Source organism: Dermacentor albipictus, chromosome 2 (assembly GCF_038994185.2).
Source record: "Dermacentor albipictus isolate Rhodes 1998 colony chromosome 2, USDA_Dalb.pri_finalv2, whole genome shotgun sequence".
NCBI classification, from domain to species: domain Eukaryota; kingdom Metazoa; phylum Arthropoda; class Arachnida; order Ixodida; family Ixodidae; genus Dermacentor; species Dermacentor albipictus.
The window spans coordinates 112,295,843-112,314,743 of NC_091822.1; the positions used below are offsets into that span (position 1 = coordinate 112,295,843).

The window sequence follows — 18,901 nt, forward strand, 5'->3', positions numbered from 1 at the left end:
TGCAATAGACCAAGCCAAATTGAAGACTGCCCCGGGTCCTGACGGCGTGACCTATGAAGCGTTTAAAAACCTAGAAGGCGCCACTTTGGAAGATGTTCTTAATTCTTTAAACGCTGCATGGCTGTCAGGAGAAGTACCGGAGCACTGGCTGCAAGCAGCTATAATCGCCATCCCAAAGCCCTGCAAACCTCATGACAACATATCAAATCTTCGACCAATTTCTCTTATGTGTACATTATGGAAATTGTTGGAACGCATGGTGGCTAACCGTCTCCAGTGGTGGCTAGACGTACATCACTGGTACCACCCGTCGCAAGTTGGCTTCCACCCCCACCTTGGTGCAGAAGACGGCCTAGGTCACTTGTCCTCTATGGTTTTGATTGGTGGCCGATCGACCCGAGTGAGGTCCGTGCTCGGCATGGATGTGCAGAAAGCATACGACCACGTCAGCCACGCTGCCCTCGTTGAAGTGCTACGCTGGATTCACTTACCCGCCCACACATGCAAGTTTATTCACACCTTTCTTACATCTCGTGAATTCGCCATACGCATCAACAAGGAGAATGTGGGATCCTTTCGCCCACATCGCGGTGTACCGCAAGGGTCAGTGCTGGCCCCCATACTTTTCAACATTAGCCTCCTACCCTTGGCATGGCGATTGGGCGACATTGCTGACCTGCACGCACTCATTTATGCGGATGACATCACAGTCTGGACTGTACACCCGTCTCTCCAAATTCAAGCCACAAGGTTGCAGCTCGCTCTTACGATTACTGATCAATGGTGTTCTTTTCTGGGACTTACGTTGTCGCCTGAAAAGACGGCTCTGCTTCCGGTCGCGAATGCGCGCGGCCGCCGTGCATTCAACACCACCCCTATCGTCCTTCTCTTGCACGGAAACAGAATTCCAATCGTCAACTCACTCCGAGTCCTCGGCCTGGACTTGTACGATTCCGGCTCCGCCGGCCCCTGGATTCGCACAGCACGTCAGAAGACATCCCAAATGCTGCACCTCATCCGTAGGATTTCTCAAAAGTCAGGTGGTGCCACAACCACCATTGCCCGCCTCCTCATACGTACTGTGCTACAGCCAAGATTGATATACCAAGCCCAGTTTCACCACATGACACGAGCAGAGTGGGACCGCTTGGAATCTATCAATCGAGCAGCAATGCGGGTTATTACGGGCCTCCCACAAATTACACCCATTCACGCACTCCAGGCCGAAGCGCAATTAAATACGCTAGACGAACTGGTCCACCAGCGTCGCCAAGCTCGTTCCGCAAAGTGCCACAATATCCCTGAAGCTGCAGCTCTTGAGAAGTATATGGTAGACGGTTCAGTGATGCCCTGCGATTCCTGCTCGCCACGACCACCATGGCTTTATCAGCAAGTTACGGACAATCGGCCTCTGACTCGCATACACACACGATCCAATGGCCACCTTAGAGAGCCAAGTATAATAGCAAATAGCCCATCAGCTACGAGTGCAAGCTCTTCGTGCAGACATGTAGCGTATGTCGACGCTAGTGTGAGTGATGATGACGTCACCACGGCTATCGCTTGTCCTGAAATATTGTCAGACATCGCAACCTGCTCGTATGCTTGCTCCCCTGCCTGGCCGTCGACACAGGCGGAGCTCTTGGCAATCCGAGAGGCAGTATCCATCCTCTGTCCGCTGCTTCCGCCGTCTAGGAGACACATTGATATCTTAACCGATTCCTCAGCTGCCATCCGTTGTCTGCGGCGTGTTCTGAATTCCGGCGTTTTGGCACAGCAGATTCAGGACACAGTGGAGAAAGTATCCGTTACACTACGAGTACAATGGATACGTCGCAATGCACATCCCACACAAGCCTTAGTGGATGCAGCGAGCCACAACAAACCTTCGCGTCCACTTCAACTGGCCCCCATCTCTCCGGAGACAAGGCTCCTCGCAGAAAAAGAACACCTTCGGCGCGCCACGCGAGCACTTCTCCCACCGTGTGGCACCGACCTCCCTGGCGGCCTAGCGCGCTGGGAAGAGGTCTTGTTACGAAGGTTACGCCTCCGTGTCGCCCTCACCCCTGCGATAACCTGGTCGTGGTCGGCACAGTACCGTGCCTCCATGAGCGATTCCTGCCCCTTCTGTCCCGCTCCTGTCTGCGAGGTGGACATTGGGCACCTCCTCTGGACTTGCCCTTCTCTACATGCCCTCCGCCAGAAACACCTGCTTCGCTGTGGACCACCCCCAGGTCGGCCACCAGACGTAGAAAGTTGGATCTTGGGTCCCCACCACCGGACATTGCTGGACTTCCTCCGCGAATCCGGAGTGTATTTACATGTTTAAACATTTCTTTATGCCAGAAGGCACGCTGTCGCAATAAAAAAAAAGAAATGCAATGGCTCATACCCCCGTCAGGCAGAGGCTACCACCACTTAGCAAAAAGAATCGAACAGTGCATACATTCTTTAAAATTACACGTACAGCATACAGAACGCCATACGTCTCAATAAAGAACAAGTTGAAAGCAAGCATCCGAAACACATTCTTGATGATAAGGTACTCGTGATAGCTATGCAAAGCACGTAGCATGTCTTTCCCGGTAAATTCTACTGTTGCGGAAGCTACTGCCGTAACTCCAGCTTGCGACGTGGGGAGTCAGGTTCGTATCCTTTCGTATCTAAAATAACCAGCCTAACAACTGATTTCAATATTGTTCCAGCACCGCTATGGGCGGCGGTGTGCTGTGAAAATTGGCATTGTTCCCATTCCTACCATTACTGTAAAATATCCCTACTAACAATACTCTAAAACAATAAAGCATTGGATACCCCACATAAGCAGTTGTAGCAGTGATATTCAACAGCTTCGCTGGATCCACTTTCGCAGAGGCCGGATGGTTAGTTTCCTTTTTTTCATTTCTGTTTCTTTCGGAACCTTAACTTCTAGAGCTTAAAGGCACACTAAAGACAAAAATTTCTCTTGCGTTAGTAAAAGGCCTCCTACGGCACCCAAAACTCCTCTCTTACCGCAAGCGTCTTAACGCTTGCCAAGTCAGAAAAGGTGACACAAAACAAACAAACAAACCAACGAAAAGGCAGACGGGTACACAGCGTTCAAGTTCTCGTACCTGCTCATCGAGAGGTCGTATATTTTAACGGCATCTTCTGGGGCCAACTTAATTGTTTAGCGGCAAAAGTGGACTACACGGTGTTCTCAAGAAGACGACGATTAGCCCTAAGATGCTCGCACAGTTCTACATCCAGGAAAGTTGTAACAAATTGTTGAAATTTATTTGTTTTCTTGAGAGAGCGCACTGATTTGTTTGCCATAGGTCTGTTAAACTATCTAGAGCTGAAGCTCTACTCTAGCATACAAACAAAGCAGTTATAGGCATTGCATAAAATCTCCCACGCTTCAATAAGCATGTTGATGCACAAACACAGCGCAGCACACGTAATACGTAGCGAATTACAGGGTTAAAGGTGCCATGTTTAGGAAACTTTTACTGAGCCGACGCGACAGAAAATACAAAAGTATACATTTAAGGAAAAGACGGGTAAGGCAGGAGAGAGCAATTCAAGACCATGAGCAAGCGAGAACAAGGTAAAAGTGACAGCCATCGTTTTGACAAGTGGACTTGACTTTTTCGAGGGGAAAGCAGATTAGCCGCCTTGAAGACAAGTACACTTCTCGAAACGTTGACTCGCGCTTTTAGCTTGTTCATCTTTCGCTCAAAAGTATATTTTTGAGATTCGTTACCTTATAATGAGATACCGGCGCAGGGTTTTGAGCACGCCAATCAAGAAATGTAACTATTCAGTTTCTTTGCTCGTGAATAAAAAATTACAGCAATATTACCGAAATAAATGTTTTAAAAGAACATTTATCAGTCTAATTTGATTGAACGTTTTTCTTTAGTGTTCCTTTAAGTTACCAAAAGTAATACTCATGCAAACCACCTGTGTTTAAGGATTTTTCAGGAATGAAGTGTGCTTTAGGATGTCAGGTGTATTTCAGCCTGCATCACTGAACAATAAAAAAAAATCGGCACACTTCTTACCTAAAGTATGACAATGCAGCAATTACTTTTGTTTATCTTAGATTTTTTTTTCACTTTCTTGCAGAGTGATGTCCAAAACTGTGAACGAATACTACCTTCGGCCATACTATCACGCCGTGTGCTACTTCAGCGGGTGTTTGACATACCTTGTTATGCAAGACTTCAGGCAGCGAAAAATTAGCAAGGTAATTTATGAACCAACTAAGTCGTTTAGTTATTGATAACTCTGGCATTACTCAGATACATACAAAAACAGTACGTATAGTGCAATATTACGCAAAAGTGATAATAATATTAAAAGGCATTGTACACCTGGGCGTTTGAGTAACGAATTCAGCAACGATGGCCTTACTGCCGTTACTATGTTGTGAAAAATTAAAAAAGCTTGCTTAAAAAGTGGCAAATATATTGACGACCAGCAATAACCGACCAGCGAGACAACTAATGCCCGCAATAAACACGTATTTTTTCAAGGTACCTTGTTTCCATGAAATGACATTTAGTGATGAATGCCGTATAAATTTGTCATGTTAATTAACATGACAACCACATGAGTGTCCTACGGATTGAAATCTTGCCCATTCTCGGAAGTATTACAGACAGCCTTGCAGCTTTATTAACTTCCGTCTTTACGTTAAAGCTGACAGACCGACAGAAAATAAAGAAATGAAGTAGAGGAGCATTCTTTTAGCGTAAGGGAAAGCTGGATGTCCTTTCATGTTTCTGTACATCCATTGCTTTTCTTTAATTACCCTGAAAAGCTGATGAACGTTCATAACATTCAGCATCAAAGCCAATGCAATAACAATGCAGTGCACCGTATATAATTTGTGTGCCTGTCTCGTTTCGCTTTATTTTTGAATGCGTTGACCAGCGCGGCTTCAATATAGGAACTTGCCACCACTTCAGTTAGTACAAATGTGATGCTGGTAGTCACGCTCAGGATGCACACCATATCATTAACTCGACTATCGTGATAGTATAGCCTAATTGCTGTCAATGCCTACGCATTCACTTATAAACTTAAAAATCACTAAGCGGAGGACAGGCGAATTTCGTTCATTCAACGTTGGTAAAGTAGACTTGCCTTTGAGCAGAGAGTCTCAACACAGGAGTCCTTTTCTAAGTATATGGAAAGGTGAAATCTTTTCTTAGCGTACCTTGCACTGAATGGGAGGAGGTTTCATGCCTATAAAAGAAAAAGTTAGAATCTGAGGGCTGTCGGAACCAGACGCTTTTTTTAAGCTGACAATTGAGTCAACTGTGCTTGTTGATACATCTAGAGGGCGCAAAGTTCATGCATTATTCACTGTTCTCAAATATGCCACCAATTTCTTGATTCCGCTTTTAAAAAACACCCGTAAACGCTGTAACAACGCCACATAACTTGTGATATAGTACATTGATTTTTTTCTTTGTGCGTCCTACAAACGCACTCCAAAGAACTACGATATCTGCTGTTGGCGGTGAGCTACAGATTTCTAAATATCATCGTTCTCATTGATCTCGGGCAATCTTTGCAGAAATATGCAGCTTAAATAATAATACTAATTTGGTTGCTGTGACTACATCAGCTTTTTGATAAGCACACATTTAATTGAAATCACCTCAGCGCGGTTGCTTTATGACAGCGTTTAGGTATTTTACATGCATTTGACTTGGAAAGGACTGGTACTAGGGAGTCCTTTCCAATTCGAAAGCCTTATATTCCCACAAAATGTTGCATAATAGATAAGGGTGAAGTGATGGAACACCCGTTTGTAGAAAATGCCCATAAAGCACACTTTGACAGCCACAGAGGAAAAAAAGTGAAAGAGGAAGACACTGACGCCATACATGCAGTTTGTGACATTAAATAAACACTGAAATAGGCAATTACATAGTAGCCAACATAATGCGCCGAATAACATCATATGTAAATATGCACGCTATCGTCATTAAATTTGCGCTTTTAACACGCTCCCTTCTAAATTCGGGAAAGTATAATAGGAACCCGGTGACTTAGATTCCTTTGGGTCGAGGAACGCGTAAAAGTGCGGTGGGTAATAGTGCTAGTAAGTAAGGAGTATTTGAATTACTCTCCACTTCAAAAACGCGGTGTCGCACGTTCGCATTCGCTATCTATTCGAGTTCGTGCCCAAGACGACTGCGTAGAGAATAGGCAGAAGGTTTCATTTGCTAATACTCTCCTAAAGCAAAAAAAAAAGGTTTAGATAATGCTGTTTCACTCACTCATCAATTCTTTTTTTCTTTTCAGACCGTTCAGGTGACCGGCTGGTGCGTGTATGCGAGCTGCGCCTTGCTCTGCATTTTCATGAAGCTCGCCTGGTACCGAAGCCCCGACCCCACGTCGGAAGCAGTAAAGCTACTCGCAGCATTTTTTGATCGGATCCTGTGGGCGGTGTCCCTCATTTGGATCACATTGGCGTGCGCTTCTGGACGAGGCGGTGAGGCTGCACAAATAGTTTCTTCTCAGGTTGCTGCTTATCATCTCTAATACTTTATTGGCACAATGACGTCACAGTCATACCATCAACGAACTTATGACGTAGTATGGGTCAAACATTTTTGCAACATCTAGCATGTGTTCATTGGATACCAAAGCATCCTGAAATGTGAATTCATCCTGCTAAACTTTTGACTGTATATACTAACATACCAGAATTGAAACATTATAGAATCACCGCATGCACCACATCCTTCAAACTGACTAAGTAATGTACGTGATTCAGTATGAGGCCGAGAACAGAGATAATTAAGTATGCTGTCGGCATCCATCATATATCTTACCACATACTCCAGCACATGTCTTCTATACGTGCTTTATGTTTGTTCCAATGTATTGGCTGCTGGGTTGGCAAAAATGCTGGGTTGGCAATATTCTGTGGCAAAAATGATCACATCTCTGTTATCCTTTCAAAAATACAGAGTCGAAGAACCTCCAATGACCGCTTCGCACGTGCCCATAATAGTTACAATAGGTGTTTAGTAACGCAGTGGAAGGCACAAAACAATCACATGCTAATTTTGTGCTGTTTAGGATGCTGGGCCGTTTGCTGCGTGACTTGGGCCGCAATGCATAAAGAAATTTAGTTCAACGTTGTACCTTTTCGCGCTTCCTCAGTAGTCAGAGTAGAACACTCTGCCTTTCTTATTACATGGATCGACCCTCCGTGAGTAGTCGATGATCTGAAAAAAAAAAAGAATGGAGAAAAATGATCCTTCGATTGTATCAGTTTAGAAAAAAACGCGCGACACCTTTAGAGCATCATGTTTTCTATGTGATTACACTTACACTTAGTATTGTGTCAGATTCTCGAGAATGATCGCTTTAAGCTATCCATCTTGGCAACGACACCAAACGATACAATGACTCTCACGGAAGAAAGCGGAAGTGAAGATTACACGCATAAGTAAAAAAAAATTTAGTTGTCTTAGCCATGACGAGGCATTAAATTCCCCACTCACTTGTATTGGGTGATTTTTCACTACTACTGTAAAATCGAGCATTTCGCTTGCGCTTATTATCAAAGTCAGCAAAGCCACCTTCATTCAATTCGCACGAAGGCTGGGACGTTAGCTGGCTCAGAAGTGGAAGTATACTCGCACGGGGTATTTAGTTAGTACGGCACAAGCTTTGTGCTTATCGCGCATGTTCCTGGTTATGATAGATGGGACAGGAACAATTAACACAAATGCTTGAATAAGGCCAATTGGTTACTTGCGTGAATTGTTTACTTGCGTGAATTGTTTTCTTTTCTTGAAGCTGAAGCACGTGAATTCGATGGCCAGAAAGTCAAGTCAGAACAGTGGCTGTGCATCCCTCTCAGCTGTTTGAATCAATCAAGCTGTCATGTGTCACTAAAATATTCTCAATGGAGATTATTGCTGGTGAACAACTTTTAGAAGAAAAGGGCTGATCTGTTGCAAAGTGCGGAAGTAGAGACGATACCTACCTGCTTTTTTTTAACACGCAAACGGTTATTTGTGCTGCATGAGTGAAGCAAAGGACTTAATAAGATTGTGTCAAACTTTTGCCTTGCTTTGCGAGGGGTTACTCTTTAAATTGCCGCAATGAAATGAAACATAGATTGTCGTGGGGAGGGGTTTCGCGGCATAAGATTGTGCTGTTTTATATTAAAATGGCCAAAAAGCTTAGGCGGGTATTTGTATTTCGGCGATTGCTATAATTTCTATGGTATTACCGAACGAAAATGTACGGATTACATAAATAGTTTCTGCTTTTACCTTTATTGCGGAGTGCGCATTCTAAAGTGTTGTCGAATACATTTAAAAGTGATGTGCAGATGTTGACGTCTGTGCATTGGCATCTCGAATACCCCTCTATCAGCAAAGGGGCCGAGTCGTAACGAAGGCGTTGGACTGTTTAGTATAAACAGCTAGGTGGTGATAGTGCCCCTGAATTTTGCTGCCACTTGCACATGTCTTCCAGTTGTTTAATGATGGCTGAGTAAACATGTAGACAAGTCAGTGTTTGGTTAGCCCAAATGCTAAAGGTCACCTCTCGGGAAGGCGTTCGTCCAGGATTCAAATCTCTGACAAGCTAAAATTTTTACTGAACTTTCTTTCTGAGACACCCACATGTCTATTCTTTCTAACTTCGTGCTACGTTCGGGTGGATGACAATTTTAGTCAGGGCTACTAGTCAAAGCGTGAATTGGGGTGAAATCAGCTGGGAACACTGATGATGCACTCTTGTTAAACAAAACACTGTTGCAATTCATTTCAGGACTTGTCAGCAAGTTCCTCTCGTGCAATGTATTCGTGCCGCTGAGTAAGCTCTCATTTGGAGTGTACCTGATCCATCTACCTTTCATCGAACTTTACCTACATGCCTCCAGGGAGCGCATATTCTGGTCAAAATTTAATTTGGTAAGTTCCTATCGCAGACATATAAGTGCGGTCTTCTCTGCTGTTGCCAATTCCGCGCCGCACTATTATGTGTAGGCATAATAGTCTTTTGGAGGGATATCAACCTTGACCTGCACACCGGCCAGTAATCAGTGCTTCCTAGCATGGGACTTCAAAGCGCAGTCAAACTGATGGTGTGCTAAGCATGACATAAATCATCTGGTCAGATTTGGGCCTTTATATGTTCGTGTGTGTTAGTGGATTATTTTTGTGATGCGGCAGTAACTACTTCAAGTGGAGTGTATGAAAGATGCCTTGGGAGTGAAAATTTTGTCCTTTAAAAAAGGAATTATGGAAGCATGCATTCATTTGGCATAATCATGAAGTCGGGATAACCACGGCTCAGCTAGGAAGGTGCACACTAATGTGACTTCCAGTACCACATTAATCGTAATGTGATAATTTATGGAAGAAACTTGAGCATCTTTCAAGCATCGCCCTATTTGAAAATTTCAAAAGTTTGCTGAGATATATATAGATGTATATAAGAGGTCTTGGACTGTCGAACGATCCTGAAAATTTTAGTGTGTTTATTAACAATCAGTCATGTGGTTGAGTATTGATTGACGTCAATATTTGTTTTTCTGCGCTCTCTACATCTTAGTCTTCCGTTCCTTTGCTTGCTAGCTTGATATAGTCATTCTTTTTGCATATATTTCGATGTAGGTACGGGTTGTGTTCTTATTTCTGTCTGAACTGCCCATATAATAACGTTTCTGATATATTGTGATTGATTATCATTTTCTATACTCCAGCGCTTCTTATTGGCGTGTTGTTCTTTAGCAGTAAATTTATGAGAAGGTTGTACCAAGTGTTTTACATTTCTCTGCATTTGGAGTCTAACGAACTGTGGCGGCATTAAATGTGCCGCACTGTTCGTGTGGGGCTTGTTATTCTGTCACGCGCGTATTGTGTGATAGTAGGTTAAAAAATGACGTTTCCGACATCGAGTAATAACTAACGAAATAAACGGTAAGCTAGACATACACCATGATTAGGCACATGTTGATGCCTACATTTTTTTTTCCTTGAACCTATAATATTGGGTCTCTGATAGGATTGTCACGGGTCCTTGTCGCCGAGTAATCTAGCTCATAACACAATGCAAATTTTGCATACGAGTACCTGACAACAGAACTGCCCCAGCAGCACTCTCGAAGAGTGCAATCAGTGGTTCCACTGGTTATTTTTATTGCGTGCCAGTAAAAGTCACATTCCTGTTCCCTGTCCTATAATTTTTTCACCAAACGTGCTTCTGTGAAAGTGTACCACGAGTACGCACGACATGCTCTCTCAAGATAATTTGATATCCAGCGTTCCCACGCGTCCGAAGATAAAAAATACCGCTTAAGTTCCGCGCCTTTTATTGGTTCTAGGATGCAGGAAATTTGGAGTCATTAGCATATAACATTTCCAAGTGCGCACTTTCACGTACCACCATTTCTTTTTCCAGGTCACACTATTATTCGCGATTCTTGCGTGGAGCTTCCTGCTGGCCTACCTGGCTTTCCTCGCATGTGAAGCTCCAACAGGTGCTCTGGACAAATTCATTTTCACCAGACTTATCGGTGGAGGCGGAAATGCGAGGAAGCGGCATCCAACGCAGCAAAATTCCAGCGATGCGAAGCCCCAGATAAATGTAGACCACGTTGTGTCGTCCCGATGTTAATTCGGCAGCCGGCCGTGTGCTCTGTGTGTCGTCATTCTGCCACGCGGCGTCGATTGTGGACCTTCAGAACGCTCAGTGTGCGCATCTCGTGGCGAAAACGGTGCAATGGTGGCTGTGATATTGTGCGCAAGTGAATGCCATGAAAATGTGGTGGTGTCGTTTGAATTGGTGAAAGCTGGTCGATTACAACTTTTCAGGATTGAAAGGCCTGGAAACCGACTCTGAACTTTCTATTCACACCTACATTTAATTCAGAGATCATCTCATTAAACAAGCGCTTAACAAGTTTGAAGGAAGTCTGGTGCACCTAAGAAAGGAAGGTGGATGCTAACAGCAGTACTAAGTAAGATTTTCATTTAAAGGCTCACAGTTTCGACGAAAATGCTGAGGCGATTGTGCGGTGAGTGCCAGAAAACCGTGGCACCTTTAGTGAGGGCCCGGATTACTAATTTAAGACCTGTGCTCAACGTTGCAAAGTGCAACTGATGGTGCAACGGAGACGGCCGCAATCGACTGCACAAGATATATATATATATATATATATATATATATATATATATATATATATATATATATATATATATATATATATATATATATATATATATATATATATATATATATATATATGTATATATATATATATATATATATATATATATATATATATCTTGTGGCGCTGGCTAACCCTCTCCGGGTGTGTTCTGGTAGTCAAACATAAATGCCACAGACAGTGGATGGGAAAGTGGCGCTGCGCCAGCTCAGTTAGTAAGAACGTCGCGCGCGTAATACGAAGAGATGGGATGGTTCCCCACCTGCAGCAAGTTGTTTCTTCATCCACTTTCACTTTCGTTAATTCAATTAGAAAGTACCAATGATTTCCCCTATGTTTTCCTTGGTGTCTTTCTTACCTTCTCAAGATACATATATATATATATATATATATATATATATATATATATATATATATATATATATATATATATATATATATATATATATATATATATATATATATAGCAGTATACTTGACTGACGTTTCGGCATTTCGGGAATCGAGGAACTATTTCTCGGTTCCCATGCATTTATACCAGTGGTTATTACAAACCACGATGTTTAACAGCGACCAGCCGTGGTTACTTTGGGGCTGTGGTTTTGAGCTGTTAAGCACCAGGTCATGGATCGAATACCGGCCACGGCGGCCGCATTTAGATGGGAGTGAAATGCGAAAAAATTCGTGTACTTAGATTTAGGTGCACATTAAAGAACCCCAGGTGGTCCAAATTTCCAGACTCCCGCACTACGGCGTGCCTGATAATCAGATGGTGGTTTCGGCACGTAAAACGTCGTAATTTAATCTAATATAAATGTTCGAAAGCGCAAAAGTACAGAAAGGACGAGGAAAGAGGCGGCAAACGAACACAAGCGCTGAACCAAACATCATGGATCAACACCAACTAGTCCGGTCACACACCTTACCGCTGTTTCTGCGAATACTTAAATATTTAAAAATAATCGTTTTGAAATAAAAGGCTGTTTCTTTCGGATACATGCCGTTAGTGGAGGGCGGCGGGTATCACTTGGCAATTGGTGGCTAACTAATAAACATCGATCGAATTACTTTTACAATCTTCTTTTCAGTGGGCTCATCGAAATCGCGAAATTGAAGCAAACTCTCCGTACAAGCCTTATCTACTTTTGGGTCTAGAAAAAAAAAATGCGAGAGCCCCCGGAAATGTGGCACGAACAATTTCGGCTATGAGAGCGCGCGAAAAAAGAAATTGCGAAGCTGCAGCGAGCGCGAAGCCGCGTGACTCCGCGCGACGTTCTGCTTACGTCAGCCAGCAGTGGATAGCCAGGGCGCTGCGACAGCGATGAGCGCGAAGCCGCACCAGAGCCACAATCTCTCGGCCTTGTCAGATACTCCTGTCACACTGGAGATTTTAATGTCACTCATTCCAATAAAATTCTGTGCAACAAATGCCATTCAAACCTGGGTGGTGCTACACAGGAAAAGATATTAACATAATTCGGCCTTGATATCAATGGTGATCATTGCAAAAAATGGTGGGAAAAGTAGAACAAGGTATGTGTAGAGTTTCTGAAAAGTCTACCTAATTATATTAGTATAAACGCTGGGTGTCGCCTAACTGAAATAAAACTTTTACAAAACTTCTAATTCAAGGATGCCCGGCCGCCATAAGCCAAGGCAAGGCTTAGTGAGTTTAGTAGCCCTAGCCTATAAATTGAAGTCAAAGAATATGAGTGACTTGGCAGCACTGCAAGACAACGCTCACTTTCAGCGAGTGAAGCGGCTTGTTTATGTGTGCTTTCCATGGCGAGCAAAGCATGCTAACCAGAGGAAGAAGCTAGATCGTCAAATAGACGCACATTCCGTTCGAGACGCCAAAAACACACGTGCGCGCAGACACCTGATTGTTTACGCCATGGCTCCTCTTCTACTTTACTCGTCGCCCATGCTCCTAAAGTGAGTATGACCGACGAGTAAAAGGACGGCGGCCTGACGTCATTGAGGTGGAAAGTAAACGCGTTTTGTGTCAGCCTGCCATACAGCCCATTTCTCTAGTTAAAATGACAGATGTCATTTACCTTTTTAAAAAATAATTACCTTATTACCTTATTAAAGGTAACCTTATTATTACCTTATTACCTTATTAATTATTGTTAATAATTACCTTATTAAAAATAATTACCTTTTTAGGTGAGTGTTTCTCAAATTACGAACGCTCAATATCATATTTCACGTTGTCTCTGGGGTAGAGAGTATACATACGTTTCGGCGTGCGCAGCCGATTGAGCTTCTGAAAGTAATTTGATTGCGGAAGTAATTTTATTGGAAGTGCATTGAATATCGGTGCGTCGCTAATTTAATAATATCATTCCATACTGATGTCAATTGATTCCGACTATAGAAGGTCCAGTGTGACAGGAGTATAAGACATGCAAGACTAATCATGGCGCTGTACAGAATGTGCCAGTTGAGGTGTTTGAGGTTGGTTTCAGTTTTCTTGAATGTGCTTCTTTACTCACAGCGGCTGTGATAACCTAGGACCGTTTGGTGTCTGCATACATAGCAGCATTTAGAATTCTAATGCGGACGCGCGGTGGTGGCTTAGAGACTATGGCGTTGCGCTGTTAAGCGCAATTTCACGTAATCAAATCCCGGCCACGGCCGCTGCATTTCGATGAGGGCGAAATGCAAAAACACTCATTATTGTGGCTGTCGTCTTCAACATATAGGGCGTGTATTGGGTTCACGTTCGAGAACTCCAGGCGGTCAAAACTATTTCGCAGTCTCCACTACGGCGGACGTCATAATCGGATCGGGGTTATGGCGCGCAAAACCCTCTTCTTTTTTTTTATTCTCATGCGGGGCTCATTCCACGTGGGGTCGCATCATCTAACACCTCTTCCTGCATGATGACCCCGTGCTTCATTTTCCCATATTAGACGCATACTTCCTTTCTCTCGACTACACCACTCTTCGCAACTGCGACTCGACCATCTGCTGGTTTTTGGCCCACCAGGCCACCGTTCAAAAATAGCGATGTTCTTGTCATTCGTAAAAAAAAAGTGAATTCATTTTTGAACCAGACGTACCATGTGGTGACCACTCATATATAACAAGAAGTATAAGAATAAAGTTGTCCGCTACCCGAACACCGACGATATCGGAATCTGAAGCTTTAGGAAGTGTTGCTAACAGCGACCATCATTACTAACCTGACTGATGGGCCATATTTTGGGATTGTAAGGCGGCCCTGCATAGTTTAGAGACAGGTCTGCAAGAGGGTCCACACAGGCAGTTTACATTCAGTTCACCACAGCGCTGTTGAAGATAAACGCACCACCAAGTTTCCAGGGTCACCAGGAAAATTGTGGCGCAATCCGTAACGAAAGAGAAAGGGAAACACTTCGCCGCCTTCGCATCGGGCCCTACACTGTGAGAGCATGGTGCTACGCGGTAACTCTGCATATTTGGCTTGTCACACCGTACTCTCAGAAAGCTTTTTTTCGCAATGTAGCGAAGATAATGGGAGACGAACCTCGGCACAATCTGCAGATGTATTCGTACGCAATGTAGTCCGGGCGTGCTTAGCGCCGGCATCGGTTTCCATTTCCATGAACTTGCACAGCTTGTTTACATTAGAGAAAGCAGATACAGTAAACACGGCGCAAATTTTTTAAGCTAATCAATGTTTACTGACATTCCGTGTGTCTGGAATTCAGAACATTGAGCCATGCGACCTGCATCAAGGCCGCGAAGCAGCAGTATAACTTCGGCGCAGGTGAAGATTCACTGTAACGCTGGCGTTGGTACAGAGGGCGCAGCATCAGTCAGCTAGCTTACTCGTTCTCACACGAAGGCGGTTGTGATTTCAGGATAGGGTTGCCTGCGTTCCGCTTAAAGGTTGCACGCAATTGTATAGCCTGATTGTGGACCCAGTCAACGCTGAAGCTAGTCATCAGTCTCTCATCCCTCAGGAGAGTTGACAGGCGGGAGAGCAAGCAACGGACACTTAACGACAGACGTGGGCGCCATTTTTCCTGTGAGGAATACCTCAAACGCGCCGCGGTCGGTCGTGCCCGAAATCTCTAAAGGCGAAACAAATAACTGCAATAAATCTACGTGACTGGCAGGTGTTTCTTATGTATCGTTGGAAACTATTGTGCGCTACGTAAAGAAAAAAAACTTTTTTTTTATTTTCCACGTAAGAAAGAGGAGGAGGAGGAGGATGAAAATAAAGAGAGAAGGCAGGGATGTTAACCATAAATGCGTCTGGTTGCCTACCGTACTCTGGGGAGAGGAAAGCCGCAGCGAGCTCGCACACGCACGCACGCGGAGGGCCTGAGCAAGTCAAAGGCGTTCACTTAGGCCAGTCGCTCTCAAGAAAGACAAGAGTGCCTTCATAAATATGTGGGCCGACGTGCGATGGGGATGGTCTTCAAGTAGCACCCGCACAGACAATGGCTGATCATCCAGTCGTTGCAATGTGATAGATAATTTTTGTCGTTCCTCAATAGGAACGACAAAAATTATCTATCACATTGTGACGACTGGAATTGATGACAATGGCACCATAAATGTTCGATTTTCTCTTCCACGCCGCAGACATCGCATGCAGCGCTGTCGGTCATTCCAATCAAAGTAGTGTACGTCTTCGTGAAAGTCACTCCTAACCACAGCCGGTATAGAAGCGATGCCTCACCTCTGTGAAGCTCTGGTGGAGGTCGGAGTTGGAGCGAAGGGTTCAGTTCGTACAACTTGCTGCGCCTTATATTTAATTGGAGTGTTCCACTTCTTTAAACAGAGCTTGGATGACTGGTGACGAAACTGCCTTGCAGCGCTTGTCCTGAAAAGAGGAATGGGAACGCTGTATTCTTCTTAATATGACTTTCGAGCAGCTTTGTCTGCTTGATCATTTCCACTGATCCCGCAACAGACAGGTAGCCACTGGAAAATAATTTCGTGACCTTTCTTTTTGGCGTCATGATGAATTTTGACAATTTATTAAGTTAGCTGTTCGTATAAGCTGCACGTCTGACAGTTGAATGCATGCTGTTTAAAGCCGGTGTCGATTCGGAAAACACGGCCCATGTACCAGGACTCTATGTGTCAATATAGTGAAGCGCAGTTCGCACAGCCGTGAGTTCTGCAGCTGTGGACGTCGTGACATGTGTCGTGTTGAATCACAGCGTTAGTCCTCTTGTCGGTATAAACAAGAACTCCTATAACTGGTTGATATGGCCGATCTGTCCCTATAGATGTGCACGTGGCTACTGTATTTCTCGTACAGCACGAGTAAACTGAATTGTTTTTGTGCAAGCGGCGGTAGACCGGACTTCTTCTAAAGTCCTAGAATTCTGATGATATAAAGTTTGTAAACAGGGATGAAGTGCCTCAGACAGGCTAGGCACTTCATCCCTGTTTACAAACTTTATATCACAGTGTGCCATTCCATCTGTCAGCCCCTTTCTTGTTTTTAGAATTCTGAAGGGTATTCAGGAGGGCACAAACAACACGGAGGAGACGCCGACCAGGCTGCACTTGTGTACCCCGATGTAAGCGAGGCTCGATAGGTACTGACAGTTGTGCTAAATCACGTGCGGTGTCTTTCCACGGTGAGTGCGGCCAGGTGGTGTCCGGGCGTGCTTCAACCGTTGTTCAGATTATGTTAGCAGTCACCTTCACTGGCAAGCAATTTAATAGCAGACAAGACAATAGCTGCGGACTCAGCCTGCTTCAGGTAGGCCGGGTGTGTAGCCACCGTGGTTTCTACCCTACCAGTTGTCACCTTCTCCGTCGAACAATCTAATCACACACAAAACAGCAGTCACGAACGCAAGCTGCTCACGTGCTCTGTATCGACCCAGGATCACGTTCCCTACCATTTGCGAAACAGTGCGGCACGTAGGCTTGGGGCCCACTCATAAAAAAGCGATGCTTAATAGGCGAAGGATGGACAACTTAAGAAATAATGCGACCTTTGTGACACACCCCCGACGTCCAGATACGGATGTCGGCGTATATATAGAGTCAAACGGTCCTTTACAGGTCCTCGAGTAGTCCAATAAGGGCTACAATAAAAGGCGTTGGGCTTAGTAATCCGCCTTGTGGGACACCACGGCTATTGTAATACTAGAGTGTGGGGCCATCCATGGTGGGCACAGCGAATGATCGCCTCTGTAGGTAGCTGCAAACCCAGATATACATCTTGCCACCAGGTTCCATTATTTCTAAAGCTTTAAGGTGGCTTCATGTGTGACGTTATTGTAAGTCCATTTAACGTCTAGAAACAAGGCAGCAGAAAAGCACTTACAGGTCTCCTGGAATTCCACGTACGTCACCAAGTCAACAACGTTGTCTATAGATGAACCGCCGTGCCTGAATCCGGTTAACGTGTCTGGATAAATTTCATAGTTCTCTAGGTATCGCACCAGATGCGTTAGAGCCATCTGTTCCACTACTTTACCTAGCACGATCGGACGGTATGACGCAATATCCAAAGGCGACTTGTTAGCTTTGAGAAACGGAATCAGGCGACTTGTCATCCATTCCTGGCGAACCATGCCAGTCTTCGACGAGTCGTTGTACAGGAGCAGAAGTGCCTTTAGTACCTTTTCACCAAGGTTACACATGGCTCGGTATGTAATGCCATCTGGTCCTGGCGCTGAGGAACGCCGGTATAAAGCAAGCGATGTAGCCTCTAGTTCGACTAGAGAAAAAGAAAACTCCATGTGGGGATCATGTAAGAATGGTGACTGGTTAGGAGCCTGCGTTCCAGTGAAACTTGCTTCACCGGCAACCCTCCTACAGATGGATTCTGCGACTTCAATCTGTTTGTGTTGTAGGTATATTGCCACGGAATTGAATCAGTGGCGCTATCCAGGGGTTGCACGGAGGCCACGAACTGTTCTCCAAATAAGAGACAACGGCTTTCGGTGATCCTGAGACTCACAGAAAGACATCAATCGTTGTCAAGCCAGCCTGTTCAAACGGCGCCGCGTTTCACTATGTGTGCGTCCGGCCAATCTATACTCATGAATTGACTCTCTGCGCCTATATCTCCATTCCGCACGGCGGCGTATTGCCCGAAGTTTCTCTTACTCAATGTCGAATTTGGTGGATGCAGAGCTTTTCAAAATCGAAGGTGTGGCAACCTGTAACGCACTTTTTTATTGCGTCTTCTAGGCTGGATGGTATGTATTATTGACGGCCGTCTTCCATGATTGATTTAATTTCGGCCAGTCGATACATTCGGCGGCTCCGGAGAACTTGGAGCTATTAGCTCCTCACTTATTAGATAAGTTGGGATGTGGTCACTTTCCCACGTTTCCGACTCGTAGAACCCTTGAACCCTTCTGCTGAAAGAGCGCTAATAAAGGCTAAGTTCGAGGCAGCTGCTATATGCTGTTCCTCACAGCAGGCACGTACCCAGGATTTTTTTTCGGGGGGGGGGGGCCCAACCACCTTCATCATCATCATCATCATCATCATCATCATCATCATCATCATCGTCGTCGTCGTCGTCATCATCATAATCATCATCATCAGCCTGTTTTAAGTCCACTGCAGAACGAAGGCCTCTCCCTGCGATCTCCAATTACCCCTGTCCTGCGCCAACCGATTCCAACTAGCGCCCGCGAATTTCCTAATTTTATCGCTCCACCTAGTCTTTTGTCATCCTCGATTGCGTTTTCCTTCTCTTGGTACCCATTCTGCAACCCTAAT

The 18,901-nt window shown here is 44.6% G+C and overlaps 1 protein-coding gene across 1 annotated transcript; it reads left to right on the forward strand.

Moving 5' to 3' along the window:
• The first annotated feature begins 4,122 nt into the window (after window positions 1-4,122).
• Window positions 4,123-10,850, forward strand: LOC135910947 (nose resistant to fluoxetine protein 6-like). The gene is made up of 4 exons (XM_065443018.2): window positions 4,123-4,231; window positions 6,304-6,493; window positions 8,797-8,939; window positions 10,432-10,850. The coding sequence occupies exons 1-4, from the start codon at window positions 4,199-4,201 to the stop codon at window positions 10,645-10,647; spliced, it is 582 nt and encodes a 193-aa protein (XP_065299090.1). The 5' UTR covers window positions 4,123-4,198; the 3' UTR covers window positions 10,648-10,850.
• Window positions 10,851-18,901: the final 8,051 nt, after the last annotated feature.

What these genes read in the sequence shown, in the direction of transcription:
- LOC135910947 (XM_065443018.2), top strand. Translation starts at nt 4,199, where the DNA reads ATGCAAGACTTCAGGCAGCGAAAAATTAGCAAG. An exon ending in GGCAGCGAAAAATTAGCAAG is followed by an intron (nt 4,232 to 6,303) that starts GTAATTTATGAA and finishes TTTTCTTTTCAG; the next exon opens with ACCGTTCAGGTGACCGGCTG. An exon ending in GTGCGCTTCTGGACGAGGCG is followed by an intron (nt 6,494 to 8,796) that starts GTGAGGCTGCAC and finishes AATTCATTTCAG; the next exon opens with GACTTGTCAGCAAGTTCCTC.